We start from the raw sequence: 24,129 nt of genomic DNA on the forward strand, positions 1-24,129 counted from the left end.
CCATGTGGGGGGAACACATTTGTAGATAAAAACTCACAAACATTGTGCATTTTTATCTACAAATGTCTCTACTCACATGTCATAGTTGATGTCTTTAGTCTGTGAGGCTATAAGAGATTGTTGTTTTCCTTTTATATATGTATATATATATTTTTTCTTTCAAGTCTTCCTTAAAAGAACATATGCTACTTTCAAAATTAGGGAATTTTTTTTAAGTGGATCTTGAGAAAGCGTTGTTTCATATATTCTTTTAGTTCTTAGGATACAGTTTGAGACAATAACATTTTTTTCAAAAAGAAGCCTCAACAGCATTTCTTCTGTTTTTTATCGGTTCAGTCAGAAAAAAAGATGACATTTATTTAGTGGCTACTACCCAACCCCTCCCTCAAATGCTTCTTGAAATGGAGGAGGGCTAGGTAATGAGGCTATCTCACCAGGATTTTAAAAAGAGCAACAACCTCATGCAAAACCCTCATCATTTTAGAGATGGAGGAGCTAAATCCTTCACAGAGATGCTCCCTGAGATGCTTGTGAGGTGGAGGGGACGAGTGGGAGGTCCCTACTTCCTGCACTACCATATTATGGAGTGCCTTGTTCCACATTGCCCTGGGGACCTGGCGTAGCTGCCGGGAGAATGTGACTGCCAGGACCGTCTAATAACGTCGCTTGCTCATGCTCCACGCGAGGGGAGGAGGCTATGTTTAAGTGTCTCTCTAAACACTCCAACCAAGCATTAATATTCATATAGCTGTTCCATCAACCGAAGCAATTATATTAAATCCACACTCCCAGCAAGAAGCTATCATATGAATAATCTAGAACTTCAGAAATGCAAAACATTTGTGTCAGGTAGTGCACACAGTACTTGATTGAGGCAGGGTGGGGCGGGGACCAGGTTCTACTTCCTAATTATGTTTTTGTTTAAGCAATTTAAAAAATTGGTTTGTAGTCTCTGAAGACACCAGTCATTAGGAGAGTCAATAGATCTTTCTAAAGGAAATTCTTATAACTTTAGTGCCCAGAGGGGAATGGTTCAATAAAAAATTATGATAAGTCAAGGCAGCTGTAGTGATGACGATATACCAAATTTTATCGGCACCCAAAATATTTTAAATATGATGTTAAGTGGAGGTAAAAAGCAGAGTATATAGCTATATGTGCCATGGCCTCAACTGCATAAAAATGTATGTGTGAGCAGGAGAAAGATGGAAAGCATACCAAAATGTTTGCATCAGGGATGCCTGGGTGGTTCAGTGGTTAAGCACCTGCGTTCGGCCCAGGGCGTGATCCTGGAGTCCCAGGATCGAGTCCCACGTCAGGCTCCCTGCATGGAGCCTGCTTCTCCCACTGCCTGTGTCTCTGCCTCCCTCTCCCTGTGTCTCTCATGAATAAATAAATAAAATCTTTAAAAAAAATGTTTGCATCAGAGTTTTCTAAGTGGTGGCCTGCAGAGCCAATATTTTCAATTTCTCAGTATATTTAAGGCATTTTCTGTAGTGCACCTAGAATCTTTTATAAACAGGAAGGGGGAAAAATCAAGTCAACTTGTAATTCTTATCTCTAGTGATCTTGGAAATTATCACCTGCCTTCAGTGAAAGATTTGTGGTCTGTTTACTTAGCAGAGACACATTGGGCTAATTTAATTTTATCTGATTGCAATTGTGAAGAACAGGAGAGTGTCATGATGTTTCCAAGCCATTGCTTTAACGTAACCATTACTGAGCCAGCCAGTGTTGTTTGCTTCTGTTCGGTGTAGTCTCGACAAGAAAGGCTGATGACCCATATTTGGGTGAAATTTTAATTCTTTTAAGGGGAGCATTTGCATGATAGGGTTATTTCTAACATTTATCATCTTTACATCTTCTTTTTAAATTCGTCTATACATTTTCAGCTTAGCATGAAGCTGGATCAGAGTGAATTATGGGACTGTTTCTGAACAGGTCAGCAAATTCCTTTTTGAGCCAGGCTGACAAGGTAGCTCTCAGAGGACACCCGGGCTCTTGCACTCAGGCTGGAGACCAGTCCTCTCCTCAAAGCCTCCATCCTGAGACATTCTACGTCTTTCATATCTTGGCCCACCTTATGGTCTTCCACTCAGACCCAATGAAAAGAGGGCTTTTCATTGATGTATTGATTTATTCATTCCATAAACATGCCAAGTGTAGTCTAGGGACTGAAGCAGACAGACACACCTGGGATAGAGCTATTCATCTCATCACGGAGACAGATAAGCAAATACACCATTTTATGATATAGTATGCCGAGAGTAATAGGAGTAAGAACAGGATGCTAAGGAAGCTTATAAGACAGGCATCTAATCCAGCCTGACCAAGAGAAATCAAGAAGGGCTTCCTGGCCAAAGTGGTATCTGAGCTGAGATTTGCATGATCAACTGAATTCCACTGGATACAGCAGAGGTAGTGGGGTTTAGAATAGAAGATTAAAGAGAAAGTGTTCCAGGCAGAGGGAACAGCATCTTCAAAGGCTTTTTTTTTTTTTTAATTTTAAGATTTATCTATTTATTTTAGAGGGGGGGCAAATGTGGAGAGGCAGAGGAATAGGGAGAGAGAGAACCTCAAGCAGACTCCCCACTGAGCATAGAACCCAACTTGGAGCTCAATCTCATGACCCTGAGATCATGACCTGAGTGTAAATCAAGAGTCGGACAATCAACTGACTGAGCCGCCCAGGCACCCCCAGCATCTTCAAAGACTTTAAAGCAGAAGAGTGACATTTGTGTTTAGAAAGGTCATCCTGGATGCTGCAAAGAGAATGGATAGCAGGCAGCAAGACCAGCGAGGACGATGTTGAGAGATGAGTGTAGCTTGAACCAACTTAATGTCAGTGGAAATGGAGAAAAGTAGAACAACTTATGAGATCCTTAATGGATAAAATTATCAGAGCTTGGTCTTTTATTGGATATGGAAATGAGCAAAAGGAGGAGTCTGGAATGACTCGGACAACTTTCACTGGGACAGGAAACACTGGAGGGTGGATAGGCTTACCTGGGGATGGGAAGTTCCATTTGGGGATTTGTGAATTTTGAGCTAAGTGAAAGTGTCCAGTGTGAGATTCTAGACTCAGAAGAGAGACCCTGAGGTTTATGCTTGAGGCACAAACATGGGGACGGACCATCATGATCCAGGTGGCAGCTAAAGCCGGGTGAGAGGCTGGGAAAAACCCAAGGAGAGGAGAGAGGGCAAAAAGCCGTAAGGTCTACTAGAGAAGAGCCTAGCGGGTTTCCAGTTTATAGGGGATGGTTAGAGGAGGCAGAGATGAACTGCCAGCGCAGGACAGTGGGCTATCACAGAAGGCAGGGAGAGAGGGAAGGGACATTTTTAACTGATACAGAACCAAATTTCACTGACTTGGAGATGCTCCGGATTGTAAGACACTCCAATATTTAATGGCTTACTAAGACACAACACTGCCAGTTAAATGGTGATAGATTGTTGATTGTAAAACACATTCTGATTTCAGAGATAAAAAACGCTCGACAACTTAAGTATATATTAGCATCAAAGAGCTAGAATAAGTTGAGGACTAAAATACATCATTTAGATATATCAGAAAAAGAGCTATTGTTGGCTATGGTGAGAGTAGTGTTAGCGGGACCTGCAGGGTGGAGGCAAGATTAGAGAAGCTTGAGAAATGGGGAGATGTGGCTATTAGCTCCAGGGTGCTTGATAAATTGCAAAGATCTTCCATAGTTCTTTTTTTTTTTAAGATTTTACTTATTTATTCATGAGAGACACAGAGAGAGAGAGAGGGGCAGAGACACAGGCAGAGGGAGAAGCAGGCTTCCTGCAGGGAGCCAGATGCCGGACTCGATCCCAGGATCCCGGGATCAGATGAGCCAAAGGCAGATGCTCAACCACTGAGCCACCCAGGTGCCTCTCTTCTGGAGTTCTGAAACAAGAGAGAAATAAGTAAGTAATTTTTTTTAAAGATTTTTATTTATTTATTCATGATAGTTACACAGAGAGAGACAGAGAGGCAGAGACACAGGCAGAGGGAGAAGCAGGCTCCATGCAGGGAGCCCGATGTGGGATTCGATCCCAGGTCTCCAGGATCGCGCCCCGGGCCAAAGGCAGGCACCAAACCGCTGCGCCACCCAGGGATCCCTTTTTTTTTTTTAATGTGCAACGTTTTATAAGCTGTATACATTTCAACAAAAAAAGTTGGGGGCACAGATTTAGATATTTCGAGTTTTGAAAATATTTATTACAAGAAGATTCCCTTTCCCATATTAAAAGGAAAGCATATTACTGGAAATATTCAGAGGATGGAAACTAGGTTAAACCAATTCCCAAGTCCTCATCAAATAAAGTTATAATAAAGGAAAAGATAGATAAGATAATAGTCAAAATATCACCTTTTTTTTTTCTTTCTGATTAAGCTAATATTGGAGAATATGCTTTGTATCTGCGTCCAAGAAGACTTCCCAGTATGGGGCCCCAGAATTAGGCCTACCTGGTAGTGCCGACCAGCACAGGCTGGCCTCTGAGGGTCTGGCTGGCAGATATTACAGCGTGGAGGGACAGAGAGAGCATGCTTCCCGCAGGCTGGCAGATCCTGAAGAGAGCAAGGGGCCGGGCCTACCCATGTGCAGGTTCTCCTTCCAAACTCCTCCCGCAGAGGAGGGCATTAGGGAGGGTGTGATGCAGCTGGAACTGCCTTCACAGAAGGGAACATCAGGGAAATGGGGGTAAATCACCCCTTAACAATAGTGTAGAGACACCGTAAATAGTATTCTCAAGAATTTGAGCCATAAAAGGAAGGAGAGCACCCCAGAGCAGCAAACTTCACTTCCAGCCATCCAGCTTTCCCCCCCTTGCTGTTCGGAAAAATTATCTGTCTTTCCCATGTGTCTCAATTCTCCTGGCTCACCATAGAAGGCCAGATCCATTCTCATTTTTCTCTATGAAATCTCCATAGTCCTGCCTGAGATAGCTTATGACATATCTTAATATTATGGTTTTTTTAAGATTTTTATTTATTTATTTATTCATGAGAGACACACAGAGAGAGAGAGGCAGAAGAGGCAGAGGGAGAAGCAGGCTCACTGCAGGGAGCCCGACATGGGACTCGATCCCAGGTCTCCAGGATCATGCCCTGGGCTGAAGGTGATGCTAAGCCGCTGAGCCCCCTGGGCTGCCCGATATTATGTTTTTATTTGTCTTATACCTCACTGTTACACACATGTAAGTTTGTCTCCTCCCAGTCTAAGCCCCTTGAATGTGGATACAATGCGTTTTCCGTGTTATATGGCCCTTGGCCTCTGGAACACCGCCTGGTCCATGATAGGTAGGGCCAAACTGTTGAACTGGTTTGAATTATGTGCCAAGAGAACTGGGAACTCCCAGTCCAACAGCTGCCTGAGAGAGAGAGGGTGAGGGGCAGTCCCCATCCGAGCTGGCATGTGACATTACCGGGCCTGTGTGGGTTTCACCGACCAGGTACGTGGCTGCCCCACACCAGTGTCCCATCTCTAATACAGAGATGGTTTGCTGAAGAGCGTAACAATTGCTCTTTTGTACTAACTTTGAAAGAAGGCAAATGTTTCTTGAACATTGCTGAGCTCTCCTATGAAACCTTAAGTGAGACCACACCTCCCTAGAAGGAGATGCCCTTCTGAGAGGCCTGAGAGCCCAGGCCTCCTGAACATCTGCAGGCCCTGCTTTGTTTGTTGGCAAAAGAAATCCAATAAAATGTGTTGGCTCGGCACCCAACACCACAACACAATCAGATAAGACCTGGCACTTAACGCTAAGGCTTTATTCCTAGTAGTGTGTTTTCACCACTTGGACAGGAAAGTGAATTGTTGAGGTCTCCACTATGTCTGTCTGCATTTGATGTACCTTCTCACGTCTCGAAACTGTAGCAGATAAAGCAGAGGTCACAGACTGCCAGGACCATTTATTTTTTCAGAAGTGAAAAAAAAATGAAGGGGCTTTGTAGTTTCATTTCAGATAAAAGAAGGCAAAATTTACAAAGTGTCACCATTTTGCTTATCTACTCTTCCCCGTGGTCTCCCGTAGATGCATGTGGGAGGGTTAAGTATTCCAAAATAGGGGGGCAGCCCAGGTGGCTCAGCGGTTTGGCACCTGCCTTCAGCCCAGGGCCTGATCCTGGAGACCCGGGATCAAGTCCCACGTCGGGCCCCCTGCATGGAGCCTGCTTCTCCCTCTGCCTGTGTCTCTGCCTCTCTCTCTCTCTCTCTCTCTCTCTCTCTCTCTCTGTGTCTCTCAAGAATAAATAAATAAATAATCTTTAAAAAATTATTTAAGTATTCAAAAATAAGCTAGAAAGCCTGGACTTCATCATCTTTGGGGGAAGGTGCACGATGGGTGCCTGTGGCAGGGTCTCTGGCTGCTGTCTGGCCCCCAGCAGATCCTGACCCCTGGTCCCCCCATCAGGGCTGGTCTGGGAACTGGGTGGGTATCACCAAGGTGTGTCACTGAAGTCCTTGGAGCTTTTGCTCTGACTGTGCTGCTAGAGCTCCACCGTCGTGTTACTGCCCCGTCCTTCAGATGCGTGGAAGCCTGTGCTTTCCCCACAGCAGGTGGAGAAAGCAGGCGGGTACCTACTCTCCCCACAGAGCCGAACACGCTGTACTGCCCCCCTGGACCATGGACCCCTGAATTGGCTAGGATGAGGGATTAGCTGCTCCAACAGAAACCCAGAGTAACAGAAGTTTAGACAAGACAGAAGCTTGTTTTTCCCTCATGTAGCCGGCTACGTATAAAAGGGTAGGCACGCCCACTTCATGGTGTTGGGTGCCACGCTTGCTTTTTGACTGTTGCCTCATCCTGACTAGTGGTCACCATGGCCTCCTGGTCCAAGAGAGCCCATCTTCATTCCAGCCAGGAGGAAGGGCTGGAGAGGGGAAGGGCAGGGCAGGACCCTTCTGCAGCCCTCCCCTTCGCCAGAACTTGGACACGTGGCCACAGCTAGGTGCCACGCAGTCTTCATCCTGGTCGCCCTTGTGCTCAGCTACAAGTCATGGGCTCCGTTACCAGAAGAGGACAGAACTGGTTTTGGAGCACGCCTGGATTCCTCAGCCATAGCTCCTTAAGGTCAAAGCTGTCTCTGATGTATCGTTTTTCCTATCATCTAGCATGGTCCCTGACCGAGGTAGATCCCCCCTAAATGTTGCTGGGAAGGAGGGCTGTTTGAGGGAGGGAATGCGGAAGACAGCCCACTGGGAGCATGGCAGAGACTCTCCAGACATGGAGGCCACATGGGGAAAGCCCGTGGAGTCACGGGTAGTCATTTAACCCACACCTGGAGCTCACCTTCCTCTTTTTCAAATGGGCCTGATGATCCCTGTGGAATTTGCTTCGCAGGGCCCTTAAGAGCGTTCTTCTTTCGTTGGGTTTACTATTTATTGGGCACCTACTGCGTTCCAAGCCCAGGGCTAAGTTCTTTGTTCACAGTCATTTCATGTAAACCATACAACAGCCCTTTGGGTCTTACTATCCATATTTTTTAGTTGGGTAAATTGAGACTAGGAGGGGTTTAGTAAGATGCCCAGGGCCATTAGTTTATCTATGTACCTAATACCCATGGAGTGCCTGCTGTGTGCCAGAGCCACTGCCGGGGACATAATGATTCCAGGTATGAGGAGTGCCTTCAGAGTACAGAGGACACACAGAATGGGGAGCTGCTCTGGCCAAGGGGTTAGAGAGGAGGTTGGGGCATGTTTGGAAGCATGAGCAGGAGTTACCTAGACCAGGGAGCAGGGTGGAGGCCTGTAATGGTGCTGGGAAGGCCCTGAGGTGAGCAGGAAGCCAGACTTGGAACCACAGTGTGACTGGGAGGCAGAGAGTGAGCAGAAGAGGGGACAGGGGCCCACTCAGGCTCCCAGCAGGGCAGTCTAAGGGGTCTGGCCCTGAGGCTTGTGTTGAGGGCAGCACCGGGGAGAGAGGGTGAGACTTGGCAACTTCTCTTTGTGTCTTAGACATGCCTCGGAGGACCAAGGAGGGGACCCAGATGTAACCTCCTGAGTCCAGGAGGTCTGAGAACCGCCTTGGTCCTGATCCTTGTTGTTCTGAACTGTACAGTTCAGTGGGTGTGCACACAGTCTACTCAGAACTTGCCTGGAAATATTTATCCCCTATTCTATGTCTCCTTAAGCAGGGTTATTCCTGGGGCCAGGAGACAGAATGGCCCACCCTCTGAGCCTCTCTCAGTGATGCCAGGGGCTCTGTGGTCACATTTCACCATCCTGATGAAGTGAGTGATAGGCCCCTTTGGTCTTGAAATGGCTTGAGGGCAAAGGACCTCCTGATGCCCCAGAGAGGAGAAATGTAGACAGTAGGGTAGGCTGAGGGGGGCTGGCACCTTTCTCAGCACCCCCAGTGGGGCCTCCAACAGCATCACGAATCCAGGTCTTCAAAACAGTGACTCAACAACTTGGTGCCGCCAACTCAGTGTACAGAGTATGGAAGGTGCTAAGCTGAATGAGGGGACCGGCTACTTTCTTGAAAGGATTACAAAATATACCGGCAACACTCATCTCTACAGGTGACTGAAGGAACAGATAATCCTGACCCCTGGCCCCCCATCAGGGCTGGTCTGGGAACTGGGTGGGTATCACCAAGGTGTGTCACTGAAGTCCTTGGAGCTTTTGCTCTGACTGTGCTGCTACAGTCACATGTTATAGATATCCCATGTTTTTGTGGGATAATCCAGAGGCTTTCATCCTGCTGAAGAGGATGTGTGCTTCTATGCTGTGCCTCAGGGCCTTTGCATCTGCTGTTTCCTCTCCCTGGACTCATCTCTGTGCTGTATCTTTATGCTGATTAATTGGAACTCATCCCTCGGGCCTCTTCTCAGACATCATATCTCCCTGAAGGCCTTCCCTCCCCCCTTGAGCTTGAGCTGGGCACCCCTCCTGCATGGTGTCCTATCATGTTAGCTTGAGGCAGTCACCCCTGAAATGTTATAATCACCCGGGTCTCTGTCTCCCACTACGTCATGTCTGTCGTCCCCCCGCTATACTTCAGCCCCTAGTACAGGGCCTGCCGAAAGTTGCATGAGTGACTAAGTGGGTTCTTTTCTAATTGGTTTGGGTCTGGAAATGGTGACTTCAGAAGCCGATAGTAACTTACACGGCAGGATTATGTTTTGCTAATACAGGTTACCACTGTGAGCGGTCCTTACAGGAGCACACGGTAGGGAATAATGAAGAGAAGCTGCTGGAGATTTCTGTTTTGCTCTGACACCTCAGGCCTGCCAAACTCACTCAGGGCCTTTGGATACACAAGGCCTTTTCTGACGGGTTCCAGTTTAGAGCAGAATCACTTCCCTGTGACTTCTTAACATTCAGGTAGGCTGTTTGATCCTCCCAGAGACCCAGTTCCAGCACCTCAAGAGTTTGCCCTTATCACCCCTCCCAGCCCCCCACTCCCACCTTCCACACCCCCTCAATCCACTTCATGTGGGTAATCCAGCCTCTGCCTGTCGTTAAATTGAATTATCCACAGGGCCTTGGTTTTCTCCTGTGCTCCTTGCGGAGATCTGTTCTCCCTCTCCCTGGGCGACCTCAGCCCTGAGTCCACCTCCCACCTATGCTATGTGAACGTTCTTCAGCCCCACGTCTGTACCCCGTGGTGTTGTTTATGTCCACTGCAGAAGTGGAGGTGCAGTAAAGATAGCTGCATTCAAGTGGAGGGGGAAGAGGGAGGAGGATTAATTATCACGGGGATGTTTGCTCGCAGTTTTAATTAGACTGCGGTTCCATACTTCCCCTTTTCATTCTTTTTTTCTTTTCCCCACCTCAGAACATCCACTTAGAATGTATTTTAGAAACTTGAAACGTTGGGTTTTAACATTCTGCACCTAGCACCTCAGGGTAATAAATAAATCAATAAGCTGATTGCCTCAAGTCATTTAATTACCAAGTGCATTGGGGTAACTTTTGTTCTTCGGTGAATGATCATCTCATGTGAGGGAACAAGGGATAAATGTGGGTGTAGGGCTTGTCCTGGCCCCTGATTCCTCACCCTGACCTGGGAAGTCATTATTCCCAGAGCTGTGTGTAACTTAGAAGCAGCCTGCCAAATGCTCTGAATCCTCCCCTCTGACAGTTTCCCCAAGTTATTGGGGTCATAAATACATTCTTCGTTTGCCAGAATAGTCCTGGGTTTGTTTTGCATCTGACAGGCCCTCCGACACCACATTCTTAAATCTCACTAACAGATCGTTTATACCAAAAATGGTGCCTTGACAGGAAGAAAGATTGTATGGTTTTCAATTTGGGTTGAAAATCAAATCCAAGTTATAACAACACTGAGACTTCCTGGACCCTGCAGATTAATCATGATTATCTTACCGTGAAATACTTTGTGTAGTAGGAAGTACTCTCTATTTATTGTTTCTGTCAAAACCTTTGAGTGAAGACTTTTTACACTGGGCATGTTGTCATTTCTAAAGATGCACTTATTAACTTCATGGTATGTTGCAACTATAATATGGTTGTTCTTTGTTTTATGCAATGGGTATGCCCCTGAAGAGTTGTTTATAAGCTGAATTTCTACAGATAAATTCGTATGTTAAGTACACATTAGGAACTTGTATTTTCTGAGTTCCTTTATAGATGGAAAAAAAATGACTCCAAATTTGTTTGAGAAGTATAATGCTTATTCATTAGGTTTTGTTTAAATGAAGGAGAATTGACCCTTAAAGAATGTATAATTAGGGGCGCTGACCCTCTGTGCAGTGGAAAATCCACATATAACTTTTGACTCCCCCAACACTTAACTACTAATTGCCTACTGTTGACCAGAAGACTTACTGACAAAATAAATAGTAAAATAACATGTATTTTATATCTTATGTGTATTATATACTACAGTCTTACAATAAAGTAAGCTAGAGAAAAGAAAATATTAAGAAAATCATAAGGAAGAGAAAATACCTTTATAGTGGTGTACCGTGTTTATTAAAAAAAATCCACGTTCAAGTGGATGCGCATAATTCAAACCCGTGTTATTCAAGGGTCAGCTCTAACCTTGAGGAGAATCAGGCAGGATTATCCATGGTCTTGCACTCTTAGTAGTTGTGGTTTGGTTAGACTACATTTCATCCCAGTAGGAGACCACGAGATTTGTAATTTCTACATTTTCTCACTGATATTCAAAACATTCAGGATAATCTGCTCCCATTAGAGCCACTCATTGCTCTTCCTTGTCCCATTCTTTCAGGGCCAGAAGTGGGGTGCCAGCTCAGAGCTGGGATAATTTGTGATGTTCTACTGGAATATCAGATAAGTTACTAAGTAACTTCTCATGGGCTTCTCAGCCCAGAGTTCCATGATTCTGTGTGTTCTGGTTATTTATTTCTGCATAATACACCTCCCCTAAATTTAGTGGCCTAAGAAATTTATTATTGTTCCTCACCATTCCATGGGTTGTTTAGCTCAGTTGGTTGCTTCAGACTTGGGCTTTCCACATGTGGCTGGTACACCAGCATTGGCTAGGGCTGCGGGCATCTGAAGGCTTGACTGGGGTGCCCTACTGGCCATGATGGTTCACGTAATGACTAGCAGAGGCTGGCTGTCAGCTGAGAGTTCAGCTGGGCTGCCCACCAGAACACTGGTCTATGACCTCTGGTGTGGTTTGTTCTTCTCAAAGGATGGTAAGAAGAAGCAGCATCCTAGGGTAGCCTGGATGGCTCAGCGGTTTAGTGTTGCCCTTCAGCCCAGGGCATGATCCTAGGGACCCGGAATCGAGTCCCATGTCGGGCTCCCTGCAGGGAGCCTGCTTCTCCCTCTGCCTGTGTCTCTGCCTCTCTCTTTCTCATGAATAAGTAAATAAAATCTTAAAAAGAAAAAAAAAAAGGAGCATCTTAACGGTAAGTGTTCCAAGAGATCCATGCTGGAGCTGCAAGATTTTTTATGGTCTTGCTTCAAAATCTCAGAACATCACATCTGCCAAACTCCAGAGAAGGGACTAGATGAGTCCAGATCCAAGGGGAAGGAAACTAGGCTTTGCCTCTTGATTCCTCTTGACTATCTACCATTCTATGCGTCGGAAGAGCTTTTTCTAGATCACATAAAAATGAAAGGCATGGGAGGCATTGCAGTGCAGTGTAGGGAAGTTATGGAATGCTTGCTATGTATGAATGAATGGCCAAGCCTTGTTGGTTAGAACTCAGTACCAGGGAGCACACGTTGAATGAGCCCATCTCCGTGGAAGCTGGTAACATCCCACAGAGAGAAGCACTCCCATCCAGTGGCCCCAGCCCTAAAGTAACCCACTCCTAGTGCAGATGACTGAAAAACACCTGGGAAGGGAATTTAACTAGCATAGTTTTAAAGGCCTTTTTATCTAAAAGCCCCCTCCCCTCTACGCATGCATCTTGCTCATACTGAGTCAATAAAACTATCTTCATAAATCAGAACTGTATACTAATTACCTCATAACCACATGGGAAACTGTGGAGTAATGTGTCCATAGTACACTTGGTTTCTAGCTCATCCTGTGGAGGTGCTCGGAGAAGGCTATGCCCATGGATTACTCATATACTTAGAATGGATTCTTTTTTGAGAAAAGATCAAGTTCTGTCCAGGTGCTTGGATGTCTAATCGCCTCCTTAGCCTGAATGAGGAAAACACCTGCCCTGTTCATCCTACCGAGTCAGGCGCACCTGGGTCCCTGCAGTGGCATGCAGCTGGTCTGGATGCAGGGGCCGACGACTCTCCTGAGGGTTATGAGGGTTACTGTCCTCTCTTTGTAGCATTGTTCATTGCTCACTGCATACTCCTCTCCGGCTCCCTATGGATTCAAATTTGTGTTTATCTGTGCTGAAAATTTAGAGGCAAGATAAACAACGTTTCAAGCTATTTATAACCAGAGGCTGTGCCAGGAATGAATTAGGCTTTGCATTAGACATATGTTAAAATGTTGGACTCGGGGAAAGATAGGGGGAATATCCCTAGATTTGAAAAGCAGATATTTAGAGGAGATTGATAGAATTTTGACTCAGGATATGGTTATGTTACTCAATTGGCTTATTACATGTATAGAGAAGCTTGGAGATGTGTAGGGCCCCCCTGCCATGTGTAGGGGGCCCATGTTTTTTTATACCACAAGGAGGACCTTTGGCAAGGGTGAGGAGCATGGAAGGAGGAGTGGGGTGAGGGGGAGGAGTGAGGCACCATACAAACATAAACCTTAGGGCAGTGGAAAGAGTATGGAAGTTAATGAACTCCACCCCTCCATGCCTTTTTCCATGTGGAGCATCCTAAACAGAGGAGGCCTCTCTTGATCTTCAGCTCCTGATGGAGAGTCCACACCTTCTCCATACTATTCACCCCTCAGCCAGTCCCTTTAATGGAGAGCCACAGTTTGCCCTCCTTCCTTGCTTCTCTTTTGCCTGCACTTACAGAATTCCTACTAGGCTCCAGACACTGTGTGACGCGGACAGAGCTCTCAGGCTGGGAGTTACACAACAAACAAGGAAACAAAGAATGTGATTATAGGTTATGATTGGCATTTGGGGAAAATGGGGGAGCTACAAAGAATAACAGAGGGTTCCCACTTTGGATAGGATGTTCAGGAGGTGACGTCCATGACCCCAAAGTCATTGGTTAAATTTCGACGTGTATTCTACGGCATCTTAAAGTTTCTTGAATCACATGTTGTTAAGGTTCAAAATAGAACCTGTTTTCTGTTTTTTTTTTTTTTTTTTTTTTTTTTTTTGGGGGTTTTGTTTTTTTCCTTTTCTGAGCCCACGTTGCAGAATGTCAAAGGCACAGCAATTCTGGGAGACACAGGGAAGCCAACCTGGGTGGCCAGACACCGTCTGGCTGGCACTCTCATCACCAGCACTTTCTCTCCCTAGGGAAAGGAGACGTGTTTGGAGATGTGTTCTGGAAGGAAGCCACCCTTGCCCAATCCTGTGCCAACGTGAGGGCCCTGACCTACTGCGACCTGCATGTGATCAAACGGGACGCCCTGCAGAAAGTGCTGGAATTCTACACGGCCTTTTCTCACTCCTTCTCCAGGAACCTCATTCTGACCTACAACTTGAGGAAGAGGGTAAGCTGGAAGTTTCATTTTCTTTTCCACCAAGCACAATCTCTGCGCACGTAGGATAACTGCACGGGCCAGGAAAAGTCCTTTCGCGGTTTCTATAAGTGGAGCAGTTGTTTCTATAGAGGTTCTCTGCGTGGCTTGCTCTTCAGAGCTTTTGCTAGGAAATACGGGCAAGAGGAATGTCGCTAGGTTAAAAGATGGATTAATTTTGCTGCGGAAGGGTTTTGTTCATGAGTGTGTCTGTGCGCTTTTCCCAGCAATAGCTAGACCTTCTAGCATTTTGAAAAGATGAGTAAAAAATGAGGTCATTAGTCAGTAAAATGCCTGAGCGGGGCTACTTAATTACAGTAAACTGAATTCTCCCTGGTGACTAGGACTCACTAACTGGTGGGAAGCCATTCGTCAGCTGGTAATAATCATTTTTTTTGTAATAATCATTTAAAAAGCCATGAAGATGATTCAGGTGGGTCCAGAAAACCAGAAAGGTATGGAGTCTGATGGCCTAGACATCATGTTGTATACACCTGCCAATTTAATGGGTTGAGAATTGATGAGTAGTTCTAAGAACCAGAGAAAATTTCTTGTCTGAAATTGTTTCCTTCACCCTCACATCATCAGGATCACACCATCTGTCTCTGTGAGGGTTAAACTATTCGTTCATCTTGTACTCTTTAGGTTTTTCATGACTGATTTCTTACACTTCATCTATCTCTTTTTTTAGTTAAGGTAGCTCTGACCTATAGAAACCATCTGGAAGGATTGTCATGGGAATCTTTCTGAAAATGATCTCATACTCTTTCCTCCAAAACTGTTGTTCTTCTCATGGTCCTTTCTCTGTTGACTGTGTGTCGCCCTGGTGTTCCAGGTTAGAAACGCTGGCATCATGGTTGATGCTTCTCCCCCCTCTCCCATACTCAGGTTACTAATCAAATCCTTTTGGTTCCACCTAAAGTCTCAAACCTGGGCCCACACTTTACTTCCATCCTTGGGGCTCACCCCGAGCTCTTGGGACACAGCACCCTGATACGGACCTTCCCTGTGTCCTGCACCATACAGTAGGTTCCTGCCTTGGTGGCCAGTACTCAATGTAGTACTTCCTCCTTTGGCCAATTGTGTGACCTTAAAAACTAATTGGATCATGTTACTTCCTTGTACAGACTTTTGCCCTCCCCCCACCCCCTGCCCAACTTTAAGATAATATCTATACACTTATACACTTCAGGGTGGCTTATGTGGCTTTTCACCTCGACCCTCACTTAATCCCCAAGCCCCGACCTCAGCCACTCTTCCCATCCCCCTCTCTGGCACCCTGAACACCCCCACCATGAGAGCTCTGCACAGCTCTGCAAGCACACCACACCCTCAGAGCCCTGGGCCTCTGCATCAGGCTTCCTCAGCCTAGCATCCTTCTTTTTTCCTTCTGTGTATGACAAACACCTGTTAACCCTTAAGTCTGCTGAGATGTTTATTTGTTCATTCATCAAAACCAGTATGCACCAGCTGAATGAGACAGACATATAGAGCTGAATAACACTCAGGTCCCTATCTCCTGCAACCTAAAATCTAACAGAGAAGATCAACACAAGAAAGATAGATGCAGTACGTGATGCTAAGTACAGTGAGTGTGATTTGTACAAGATATTGTGGGAGCGTGAAAGAGGAGGGCAGCTAAAGGGGGAGTTGGGAAGAAAGCATTGCGGGGCAGGGGGTGTATTTGAGCTGAATCTTATAGGATTGGGTTGGCCAAACAAAGAGAGGAGGCAGGTGTTTGGTTTGGAGGGACAGTTTAAGCCAAGGCACAGAGGAAGGAAATAGCTTTTTGTCTTTCAAGGTCCTTGTACAAAGCTTCAAATGCCTATCATTAAGTTGCCCCAACAATATGCTTCCACATATTTTATTTTATTTTGAGAGAAAAAGAGAGAGAGAGAGAGAGAGAGCCCATCCATGCACAAGTGTGGGGAGGGGCAGAGGGAGAGGGAGAGAGAGAATCTTAAGCAGGCTCTACACTCAGTGCATGGAGCCCTACACAGGGCTTGATTTCACACGACCTGACCCTGAGATCATGACCTGAGCCGAAATCAAGAGTTGGAGGCTCAACAAACTGAGCCACCCAGGTGCCCCTGCTTCTACCTATTTAAATAACCTTGAGACGCCTGGGTGGCTGAGCAGTTAAGCATCTGCCTTCAGCCCAGGACATGATCTTGGAGTCTCAGGATCGAGTCCCACATCGGACTCCCTGCATGGCCTGCTTCTCTGTCTGCCTATATCTCTGCCTCTCTATGTCTCTCATGAGTAAATAAATAAAATCTTAAATAAAATAAAATAAATCCCTTAATTGGGGGGCACCTGTGTGGCTCAGTCGGTTAGGCATCTGCCTTCAGCTCAGGTCATGATCCCAGGGTCCTGAGATCAAGCCCCATGTCGGGCTCCTTGCTGAGCTAGGAGCCTGCTTCTCCCTCTCCCCTCTGCTTGTGCTCTCTCTCACATGCGCTCTCTCTCAAATAAATAAAATAAAATCTTAAATAAATCCCTTAATTGTATTGTTGTGTGTGAGTCCCTGTTCAGAGACCTGAGAGGGCAAGGCCTCACTACCTTGGCATCCCCAGTGTCTAACCCAGTACAGAGGATTGATAAACATTCGAGGATGCCAAGGAGAAAGAGATGGGATCTCTGGGTCTCAGTTTCCACATTGTAAACTGTGAGGTTGTGGCTGGATCATTTTTATGCGTCTGTGATTTGAAAGGGGGTCATTTAGATTCGAGTGGGGAATGGGCAGTAGTGGAGAAGCGGTGCATCCATGGTTTTTCCTTGTTTATTTAGGAACATGGAATGCTTTCTGGCTGTCCTTTTAGCCATGTGGGTTCTTCTAAAATCTTTTTTTTTTAATTTTTTCCTTCTTTTTATGAAAGCAAGTTGATTATAATCAGCTTTCAGTGTTGGATAATATAGGTTGAAAAAAAGCACAGTTTGGGTTATTTGGAGTAGTAATCATTTTGGAATAATTGTAGATCAAATAAATCTGTCTTAAAAATAAAAAACAAGGACAACAACAAACACGGCAGCACCTCAGTGGTCAGTTTGTTTTTGTAAGTACAGAATGATTGACAACTCTTGCAGAAAGGAAGCCTCAGGGGGCGGCATTTTTGAAGGAATCATGTGGAGGGGGGTTGGGTCTGTATGGCCACAAGGTGTAGAGGAAGCATCCAAGCTGTAGAAAGCATGAGAAAGAATTTGGGAAGGATCAGAGGTGTCCAAGTAGGCAGCACCGAGTGGTCCTTAAGGTATTTCAGCACTCCTTAGGTATCCTCGGAGATGGAGAGTCAAATCAGTTGACCTTCACATGTTCTTCCAATTACAAATGCCTATGAGTCTGGTATGGATCCAAGACAATTGTAGTGAGATCCTTTATAGGAAGAGGTAGTCATTCTTTTTCTTGGAAAAAGGAGGCTTGTCATTTTGGTGTTGCCATTGTAATCTCTCATTGTGTCCTTCTGAGAATTAATTCGTAGTTACATAGGGCATAGAAGACAAGAACATTACATGCATGAATTATTCTTGGAGCTATTTTTTTTTCTGGCAAAGTGAAGTGTATTCTTGTGGCTGTTTCTATCTTGGCAAAATCGAGTGTTATTTGCAAAGATTCCTGAGAACATAGTGCCTTTGACATCTGTTTGGAGAGTTGGGTGGTTCTGTAGACGTTCTCTAGTGCACAGCAAAAACTCGGAGATGGAAGGTGTGTGTGTGGCCATCCAGTCTCTTCTCCATTTTCCCACCAGCCACATTTCACAAGCATGACCTTTTAGAGAAAGGTCCCAGAGCTGGGTTAGTAATGAAAGAAATGGAGCTGGAAACAACTCAGACCTCTTGCTGGTTCTCTTCGTGGCCTCTGCATTCTGAGCTTCCCCCCTATATCCCCAAATCTGTGCGTGTGAGCACCACCCTGCTCATGGCACTGCTCTTGGGACCCAACTTAGGAAGGGACCTGTCAGCTTCCTCTGTTTCCTCCAAAGACTTACCTGAAGTCACAGGCAAGGAGAGAGGCAGGACCCAGAAGCCAATCCAGCATTTTGACTTTGGTTTTCCTTGTCTGTGGACACTGAGCCAGGTGAGACCCAGGTCTGTGTCCTGCCTCTGCCACTTAGTGCTTCTGCAAATTGTCAGTGCTTCCACATCTGTGAAATGAGGGTGATGAGAAGTCCTACCTTGTAGCATCATTGTGAGGATTAAATAAGATCGTACTGGCAAAGCGCTTACACAAAGGGTCTCACACACAGTATGTGCTCAATTACGTTGTGACTTATTATTATTTTGTTTTATCCACTTAACACCTTACTCCACTCTGTTCTTTATTATCATGTGCCTTTTGGAAAAGAAAGAGAAGACATTTCTTCTGCTTTTGCTTATATAGGGTACTCGCTCTACAGAGCATTCTGTGGGGTGGATGTTGTTTCTGTCACTCTTGCAGTAGAGGATGTGTCAGCTGGTCTGGGATGCTGGTGGGCTGCTGGCCCCACTGTCTCTTCGGCTCCCACCAGGTGAGAGGTCAGCACTCACTATTTTGGCTAGTTTCGCTCATGGAGGGAAAAACTAGGCTGTTCCGACATCTTAGGTCAGTCACCAGGGAGTCAGGGTTTTGCCAAGAGGAAAGCATAACATCCTTGTTTCTTCTTCTAAGGGATGTGGCATGTGGTTGTCCATGAAAAGTAAAGGAAAGGGGCACCTGGGTGGCTCAGTAGGTTAGGGGTCTGCCTTCGGCTCAGGTCATGGTTCGAGTCCTGGGATCAAACTCCGAGTCAGGCTCCCTGCCCTGTGGGGATCCTGTTTCTCTCTCCCCTCCTTACTCATGCTCTCTCTCTCTCTCTCTCAAATAAATAAATAAATCTTAAAAAAAAAAAAAAAAAAGAAAAGGGAAAAATGAAGCCTTCCTCATCCTAGACCCTTGGCATTCTAGGGTACAAGGCTGTCTGGGCATTTCCCTCCAGGCCCTGAGTGGTCTTTTATCTGTACTCAGAGCTTTGCAAAAATACTAATAATATAATTATCAACTGATAATTGTGCAAGAGGCAACCTACAGTGCAAAGTTAGGATGTGTTTTAGGTCAGTTCATCCAATCCTGAGAACAGCCTCGTGGCGTTATAGTGTCAGTCCCATTTCTCAAGGAAGTAAACCTGGACCCTGTGGAGAAGAAAATCACTTCTCCAAGGTCACACAGCCAGTAAGTGGCAGATTCCAAACCCTGCCGGAGGCCCTGATGCTAAGCAGCATTGCATCGTGCAGTAAAGCCTGACTGACTCTCTGCTTTTCCCATATTGGTGTTCTTTGCCTTCTGCTTTCTCCTGGTTTATTGACTTTTCAGGGATGGCACAAATTATTTCCAAAGTATCTTCACTATCTCCCAGCACACTCAGGCACTTGTACAGAAGGAAGGAAGGAAGGAAGGAAGGAAGGAAGGAAGGAAGGAAGGAAGGAAGGAAGGAAGGAAGGGAGGGAGGGAGGGAGGGAGGAAAGGAGGGACAGAGGGACGGATGGAATTCTATAGTAAATCATAGGTCATATTCCAGTTTGGGACACGAGAAGTTTCTCCCTCAGAGTGACAGCCACACCACAGCCAGGGAGAGGCATAGCAGTAGGCTAACCTGACCATGATATTGGTACCTTGCTAAACAGGACACCAGCTTTAGGGCTAGGGACCTGGGCTTGAATCCTGGTTTTGACTACTGACTAGCTGTGCGCCCTTCGTAAAGTTTATATGGATGAGTTCTCAGCTCATCTCTGTATGAAGTGTCTAATAAAAGTCTCTCCTACTTAGAAGATCATAATGCATTAAAAAAAAAAGCAACAGAGGTCCTGGAGGAACCACTCAGTACCTGTTTGCACCCTGTCTCCACCGCCCCTTCTCTCCTTCCACTTTCTGTCTGAGAAGTTCTGGGTTCATGCTTTACTCCCCTTTGTTTAGAACCAGACCCTTCCTTTAATCAGTGTCTCACTGGCTTCCTTTAGTCAGGGGCTCTACTGGCCTTTTAACCTGGGCTGAGGGTTCCCTTCCCAGGCGCTAGATAGGAGTTCGGGTCCTCCTGCTCATCGTTAGGACAGTAGAGAAAATGCACCACAATTACATGATGTATCGTAGACAAGTAATTAGGTAATTAATGACACTCAGCGCCTGGGATAATTGGCATGTAGGTAATTGGTCGGGTGGTTCTCATTCTGTGCGTGGGGCTTTAGTTTTAAAGCCAGTGTTGTGGTTTTGAGTATGCTTCGTGTAGCTCGTGCTTATGGCAATTTGTTCCAGGATGGATTTTTCTTAGCTTGATAAGGCCCCAACCTAGTGAGTTTGGGAGCCAGCTGAGACATAAGTTACTAGTGGCTTCAAAGCAGGGGCCTCCTAATGCCTATTTTTGGCAACTGAGGTTGCCATAGTGAGCTCTCTTGAATACTGTACATACATTTCTAGCCACCGCCCTCCCTGGTAACCAAAGGGCATTTTCTTCTGAGAGGAGAAGGTGAGAGCACTGGAGTCTTGGAAAAAGAGCTTTGCTCTGGAAAGCCTCTCAGTTTTCTTTCTGCACAAATTCTTGTGGAAGTTGGTAAATGGAAAGAAAGATCACAAGGCCAGGTGCTTGGAAATGTATCCCCTTCCCCGCTGAATCATCACACCCTAAGGTTTAAAAATGATCTCTACATAGCCCATATCTTTTTTGTCAGCCTTCCATAGTGAGGGTTTCTGTGGAATTAAAATCATCTATTAGACTGTCAAGTTATAAAGATAATAAAATCAGGGTGTTGGAATTAGGGGTGGGGGAAGGGGACAGATGATGTGAGTGATAAGACCATAATTCTTTCAGGACAGCAACATAAAAATCAAAGCCAGGCTCCTTTTCACTCAAGAGGATCAAGGGATGATGTTAGGAACTTGTGTCGACTTCCATGGATCCTTAGGGATCCTCCCTAGTACCCTAAAAACATATAGCAGGGCCCTATCATGATCCCTGAGGGTGGGAGACAATGAAAGCACTCCATGATTTGTAATGAATCAGCTTGAACTGCAGGTGACTAGGGTATATGTGGTGATTCCCAAGGAAGCAATAAAGTTCTGGAATGGGTGGGGGCTTTGAAGCTAGATCTCGGCATCTGGGCTCAGCCACACGATTGCTGAGAGTGAGGGTGCAGGGAGAGAGTGAACAAGCCATTCCTCTTCTGTGGAGTCATGCTGTTTACTCCAAAAGGTAGCTATGGGAAGGATAATCATGGGCCAGGCACAGTGCCTTGCACATAGCAGGTGCACAGTCAAGTTACCTTCCTTCCATTATCCATAGGAATGGGAGTAGCAGAGTGAAGAAAGAGAGCAGGAGCCCTAAAAGTGTGGCTCATGAAATAAGGAGAGTGACGGTTACAAATGTGGACTCTGGAATCAGAGTCCTTGGGTTCAAATCTTGACTCTCCCTAGTGACCTTGGGCCAGTTACCTAAACTCCCTGGGCCCCAATACATTCATTTATAATATAGGGACAGTAATAATACCTTAGAAGGGTACTTTGTCATAGCAAGTTCACCAACGTATGTGTTGCTCTCACTATTGTTATTGATGAGCTCAGCTTTTCTGGAAATGAAGAGGCCCCATCAGGTGCTAAAAGGTTTTAAAAGGAGAGTAGGGGCTGAAATTTAACACCTAGAAATCTCTCAGACTGATGATTCTCAGCTCTGGGCCTGGGCCTCCCAGGTAGCATCAAAGGCACAGGCGATTCATGAGTGGGGTTTGGTAAAGGATGACTGTGTTGGGCTCATCACAGAGCTTGCTTTCTTCCTGTGACAGAATGGGGAGAGGGAGTGGTAGGTGGAGTCCAATGTGGAGGAGGTGCTGGGGGAGGGCAGTTGTAATTATCAACCTAGATGCCCTATTACATAGGGTGTCTCCCACAAGGTAGAAAAGATCTATCCAAGTTTAGAGCAACGTGGGGCCAGTGCAGTCCTTTGGAGAGTAACGTACCTGCCTAACATTTTCTTAGAAGTACGTGATTGAGTCATATTAAGCCGTGTAGTGCTAATGAGTTTCAGATCACGGGTTCTGTCCCCCGGTGAGCAAGCTGGCTTGCCGAGGTCTCAGATGTTGAGTCCAGCAGTGTGCACATTAATTTGCCCCCTGAACACTTTTTTGAATTACACTGGCAAGTTTCTACTGTCTACTCTGGTATAGCTATTAACATCCGTCCGAGCTGGTATGTTGCAGAACCTCTTTAGGAAACAGGGACGAGATGCTCTTCAGTGTCTCTTCTGGCTTAAATGGTCAGTGACCTGCAGAATGGACGGCTCATGTCCGTGAAAACCGGACATCAAGAAGCCAATGATAACTCTAGCAATGGGAATCCTACTCGCTCGGTCCCCAGGGAAATCCTGAGCTGAGACTGCTGGCAAAGTCTCCCTGCTTTCTGAGCGTCCTTCTGAACTGAGCTTTCTCCCCACCTCCTCTCCAAGTGTCCAGTGGCCCATTCATTTCTAGTGAGAAGTGGCCTCATGTTACAAATGTGAAGTTTGTCATGCTGGCGACATAGGTACTAGTAAAAGGCTGCTAAGGGATGTGTTCACCCTGGCTCCACCAGTTCCTTAATGGCCCGGTCAAATTTCCTGTCCTACCCCATCTGCCATGTTTCCGTGCTCCCTTGTTCCCATCTAAGTGCTCCTTCCATTTAAAAATTTGCTCTTTGGCTTTGAACGTGTTCTCATGAATTTTGCCAGTGAGTCATGGAGGTTCTAGCCTGTGCTTTCAGGAAGTGGAGAGTTAGGATTTCGACCCAGGAGACCTGTCATAAATAATGACTACCTTCTAAGATGTTAGATTAATGGAAGCAAATGTTAGTTCAGCCCCACGAAAGGGGCTTTGAACACCTGCCTCAGGAGCTCACACACAAAATCTATTCCAGCCCAGATGTCCATGTGGATGTTTTCTGGTATGATGTGTGTCATACCAGACCAATGTGTGTCATTGGGCCCACCCAATTTTGGTGCTTCTCATTGCAAACTCGGTTGGTTGCAATTTACTCATTGCTAGTGTCTCTTAATGGCTTTGTCCTGCCTGTATTTAACTTAGGCTCCTAAAGTGAAGCTCTGAATCCACAATGGGGCCCTGACTGCATATAGCATCTCTTTAATCTCTCTAGTGTAGGTGAGGCCCCCGGTCTTTTGGTTCCATAAGTACCAGTAACTTTCTCTTTGTAGCTCTTGTCATACTTCCAATGAACTGCTCACTGTAGGTCTTTTTTTTTTTTTTTTTTTTTTCAGTCTAGAAGCTCTGTAAGGGCTGGGCCTTGTCTGCCTGATTCACCTCTCTTTCCTGATCAGCTCTTTTAGAGCTTGGTACAAAATAAGCATTCATTCACTGAAATGAATGAATGAACAAGTGAGGCAACCAACCATCCATCCATCCAGCAAACGAACATACAATTACACCAACCGATACTGGGAGTGTGCCCCCTTCTTGTTACTGCTATAGGTACCACTGATGTCAGCATAAGGTAATAATAATAACCCCCATTTATTGAGTGTCTCCCAGGCCAAGTATGTGCTAAAGCCTTTATATGCATCATTATCTCACTAAGATGCTAAAGAAACTAAGGCTCAATTAGGTGAAATAATTTGCCCCAGATCCAATAAGCTAAATGGAGCTGGAATTTGAGCCCAAGTCTGGCAATTGCCAAGACCATACGATTGCTTTTGTGCCCCTCCTCTAAATGGGGACCCCATTTCATTGATCTGGGTTAGCAGCCCTGGTTAATAAGCCTCAGTTCCCTGGGAGGAGGCTGTCAACCAAAGGATGGCTTTGTAAGCCATATCATGCCCTGCCTGTCTCCTGTATGATTTTATTAGAGAGCAGACCCTTGACTGGCACACCTAAGGGCATCTGGGCCTCATGGAGGCACCACAGGGCTAGATGGCTGATGGCTTTTGAATGTTTGCTATTTGTCCAGAGAAAGGAGAAGGGGATGCTGTTGAGTCACATAGTCCAATGAGGGAGCAGAAAGAGGCAGAGTGATCCTCCTGACAAGTTTCTCTTTGGCATGTGGGTCAGCTCTGTTACCACAGAGGAAGA

General features: G+C 45.8%; 1 protein-coding gene across 2 annotated transcripts in view; it reads left to right on the top strand.

The window, feature by feature from the left end:
- KCNH1 (potassium voltage-gated channel subfamily H member 1) overlaps nucleotides 1-24,129 on the top strand; it is a 372,290-nt gene that overhangs the window by 272,934 nt on the left and 75,227 nt on the right. For both annotated transcript variants that reach the window (XM_077902205.1, XM_077902206.1), the window contains exon 10: nucleotides 13,853-14,049. In XM_077902205.1, coding sequence (XP_077758331.1) covers nucleotides 13,853-14,049 — 197 coding nt within the window. The remainder of the gene's footprint in view (nucleotides 1-13,852; nucleotides 14,050-24,129) is intronic.

This window comes from Canis aureus, chromosome 6, assembly GCF_053574225.1.
Source record: "Canis aureus isolate CA01 chromosome 6, VMU_Caureus_v.1.0, whole genome shotgun sequence".
Taxonomy (NCBI): Eukaryota; Metazoa; Chordata; class Mammalia; order Carnivora; family Canidae; genus Canis; species Canis aureus.